Below are 3,736 nucleotides of genomic sequence, written 5' to 3' on the forward strand. Positions count from 1 at the left end.
AGGGCATGGGAGGACTGGGACAGGTCAGAGCCACGGAAAGGCCAGGCGCTGCCCAGCAGCTCCCCCTCCATCTCTGGGCTCACTTCAGCCCCCCTTGCCCTCCACACTCACTGCCAACCTTCCCCCTCACTCAGCAGCTCTTCCCCTCCTCCAGTTCCCAGGAAAGGCCGGTTGCTAGCTGCTAGCCTGGTGCGGACGTCAAGTTTATGGGCTGGAAGTCCTACCCGGAGGCTGCTCACTGAAGTGTAACCAGCCACAAGGCGGATGGAAGGGAGGTGCTGGGGACAGGGCAACCCCTTGGTGCTGCTAACTCAGTGAGCCCTGCCTCAGACTGAATTCTGCCCCACCCCACCCCCACCCCCACCCCACCCCCAACTCCTTAGTAACCTACCACTTTTTAAGTACATTGATGCCAACCAGCCTGCAAGCATCTGAAGACAGGGATCACTCTCCACTCTCCCACCCCTCCCCACCCAACCCCAGCCCTAGCCCCTAGTCCAGGGCCCGCCCATGGCCCAAAGAAGGCTGTCAGCTGTTGGCTGGCCAGAGGATCACTACACACCAGCCAGACTCCATCCTATCCCTTTAGCTGATTTAGACGCCTCACCTGGTGGAGGCAGGGATGGTCCAAATGCTGTGGGGACGGGTGTGTCTAACCAGAGGCATAAACACAGCTGCCCAGAGAGGGTCAGGCAGGTAACAGAAATGGGGAAAGGGCTGGGTGGGGACTGTGGGGAGCTTTCTGAAGGCAGTGACAGCGCAACTCTAGCTGGTTGCTACTACATAGGCCCTGATTGTTTTTTTTAACCAAAAATATGAATTTTTATGTAAATTTTAATTGGCAGTTCATTGGAGGAAAAATGTGTATCAGCAAACAGGATATGGTCCACAGTGCATTGGTCTCCAACCTCTAGATAGCTTCCCTGGTGGTTTAGAGGTAAAGAAATCCGCCTGCCAATGCAGGAGACGCGGGTTCAGTCCCTGACTGGGGAATAGCTCAATAGTTCAATCGAGAAGGGACTAGCTACCCACTCCAGTATTCTGGCCTGAGAAATCCCACTGACAGAGAAGCCTGGTGACCTACAGTCCCTGGGGTCACAAAGAGTCCGACATGACTTAGCGACTAAACAACAACTTGCCGAGAGAGGACAGTGATCTGCAGCCCCATCCTAACTCCAGCCACCCCATCTTCCGTCCAGGCATGCCTGCTGCTGCTCCAGGTCTCCCCCGTCCCCAGGCCCAAGATGACATCCAACAGCACCAGGGAGGTGCCCAGCCCCGTTCCTGCAGGGGCCCTGGGGCTCTCCCTGGCCCTGGCAAGCCTCATCGTCGCTGCCAACCTGCTCCTGGCCGTGGGTATCGCCGGGGACCGCCGCCTGCGCAGCCCGCCCGCTGGCTGCTTCTTCCTGAGTCTTCTGCTGGCAGGGCTGCTCACGGGGCTGGCGCTGCCCGCGCTGCCCGTCCTATGGAGCCAGAGCCGCCGGGGCTACTGGTCCTGCCTCTTCCTCTACTTGGCTCCCAACTTCTGCTTCCTCTCCCTGCTCGCCAACCTCCTACTGGTGCATGGGGAGCGCTACATGGCCGTGCTGCGGCCCCTGCGGCCCCGTGGGAGCATGCGGCTGGCCCTGCTCCTCACCTGGGCTGCCCCCTTGCTCTTTGCCAGCCTGCCTGCCCTGGGCTGGAACCACTGGGCCCCTGGTGGCAACTGCAGCTCCCAGGCCGTCTTCCCAGCCCCCTACCTCTACCTCGAAATCTATGGGCTCCTGCTGCCGGCTGTGGGCGCGGCCGCCCTCCTCTCGGTCCGCGTGCTGGTCACTGCGCGCCGCCAGCTGCAGGACATCCGCCGGCTGGAGCGGGCCGTGTGCCGCGGGGCGCCCTCGGCCCTGGCCCGAGCCCTCACCTGGCGGCAGGCCAGGGCGCAGGCCGGGGCCACGTTGCTCTTCGGGCTGTGCTGGGGGCCCTACGTGGCCACCCTGCTGCTCTCTGTCCTGGCCTTTGAGCAGCGCCCGCCACTAGGGCCCGGAACTCTGCTGTCTCTCATCTCACTGGGCAGCGCCAGTGCGGCGGCCGTGCCCGTGGCCATGGGGCTGGGTGATCAGCGCTATACAGGCCCCTGGAGGGTGGCCGCCCAGAAGTGGCTCCGGATGCTGCGGGGCAGACCACAGAGCAGTCCTGGTCCCAGCACCGCCTACCATACCAGCAGCCAAAGCAGCGTGGACCTTGACTTGAACTAGAGGGAGGGCCTCTGCTCATTCCAATTAGAAGCATCCATCCATCTTGGCTCCCAAGCCCGTCTCCACATGTCCCCACAGATCTGATCATGGATCAGAGAGTGTCCCTGTATGACCCCACTCTGACTGAATAAAGCTCCCTTGGCCCAGGTGATGGTTATCTCATTCTGTGTCTTAGCCAAGGAGGGACAGGTGAACAGCTGGGGAAAGAACCTAGAGGATCCAGGGAGATTCCATGTCTTAGCCAGGGAGGGACAGGTGAACAGCTGGGGAAAGAACCTAGAGGATCCAGGGAGATTCCATGTCTCAGCCAGGGAGGGACAGGTGAACAGCTGGGGAAAGAACCTAGAGGATATATATCCAGGGAGATTCCTGGTAGGCAGGCAGTTGTAGGTGAGGGCGGTGAGTTGAGGAACCCTGAAATCCGGCAGAGGGGGAGGGTAGCAACACCCTGACATGCCCCTCACTGGTTCCTCCTCACGTCCAGCCACAAAATCCACACAGACACGTCTCTGGGAAGTATATTTTATTTACATTTTTAAAATCTGTTAACTAACATCTCTTCCTCCTTTCCACCCCCAGAGACTTGGGAAGGGAAAGAACGGGAACTTCAAAGACCTACTCCCCACATACAAACACACACCCCCATGGCTCACACCAGCAAAGGAAGTGAAAGAGAAAGAGGTCTGAACCTCCCTCTGAAGTATCCGCCAGGTCTGGGTGAGAGGGAGGGAGGGGGGGAAGGAGGAGCCCGAGGGGTGGGTTTCTTAAGAAAAGGAAGAGACAGAGAGGGAGCAAGTCAGTTTGAAGGGGTTGGAAAGTAGTCCGAGGCCCCTCCCCTCCTCTTCCCTCCTACCCGACCGCCTCTGCTGTGGGGGGTCTCCCTGCGCCCCCTCCACACCAGACACAAAGCAGATGCTGCAGCTGTTAGCGGTCAGGTCTCTGGACACAAAATACTTTTGCTTTGTGGTCTCCTGACGTGGTCACCACCAAGGAGGCATCTCTGTGGACAGAAAGCACGGTTGGAAAGGACTGGAGAACCTAAGGCCCACCCCAAGCCCACCACCCAGGGGCCCTTTGGGGGGCTCTTCCAGTGTATCCTCAACTCTAGACCGCTAGTGCCTGGCGCTGGGCTCACCAGCCCACATCCGGTGAACACTCCTGAAGCCAGCCATCAGCCTGAGGATCAGGGGAGAGCTGCCCGCATGGGGGAGGCAGTCCCAGCCCCTGAGCCCGAGAGTGAGATGAGAGGCCACACCATCAACAGAGGACGACTCCCACAGGCCCCCAGCACGGCTGCCTAGGCAGGCCCAGGCCTTGGGTCCCAGCTTCCTTTAGCAGCTCTCCCACACTTTAAGAGCCCCACATGCTGCTCTCACCTTTCAAATACGCAGAGACCCTAGCCCATGCCAAATCCACTTACTTGCTGAGGGCAAAGTCCAGGATCTCGGCCGTGTGGCCCCGGTAGTCAGTAAGCAGGCGGCCAGTCCGAGCATCCCAGAGGC

General features: G+C 59.9%; 2 protein-coding genes across 5 annotated transcripts in view; one reads left to right on the plus strand and one right to left on the minus strand.

Annotated features, from left to right (window-relative positions):
- GPBAR1 (G protein-coupled bile acid receptor 1) overlaps positions 1–2,383 on the plus strand; it is a 3,294-nt gene extending 911 nt beyond the window's left edge. For 2 of the 4 annotated variants that reach the window (XM_010861174.1, XM_010861177.1), the window contains exon 2: positions 1,200–2,383. In XM_010861174.1, the coding sequence (XP_010859476.1) occupies positions 1,245–2,234 (990 nt within the window). In that variant the 5' untranslated portion in view covers positions 1,200–1,244 and the 3' untranslated portion in view covers positions 2,235–2,383. Of the gene's footprint in view, positions 1–154; positions 272–1,199 lie in introns of all 4 variants that reach the window. The other 2 variants (XM_010861175.1, XM_010861176.1) reach the window with 2 other exon arrangements.
- A 359-nt stretch (positions 2,384–2,742) lies between these two features.
- Positions 2,743–3,736, minus strand: part of AAMP (angio-associated, migratory cell protein) — a 4,723-nt gene continuing 3,729 nt past the window's right edge. Inside the window, exons 10-11 of the mRNA XM_010861288.1 lie at positions 3,655–3,734; positions 2,743–3,234 (exon numbers count right to left, since the gene is read on the minus strand). Of these exons, the coding sequence (XP_010859590.1) occupies positions 3,159–3,234; positions 3,655–3,734 (156 nt within the window). The 3' untranslated portion in view covers positions 2,743–3,158. The remainder of the gene's footprint in view (positions 3,235–3,654; positions 3,735–3,736) is intronic.

This window comes from Bison bison, unplaced genomic scaffold (assembly GCF_000754665.1).
Source record: "Bison bison bison isolate TAMUID 2011002044 unplaced genomic scaffold, Bison_UMD1.0 scf7180017864471, whole genome shotgun sequence".
Taxonomy (NCBI): Eukaryota; Metazoa; Chordata; class Mammalia; order Artiodactyla; family Bovidae; genus Bison; species Bison bison.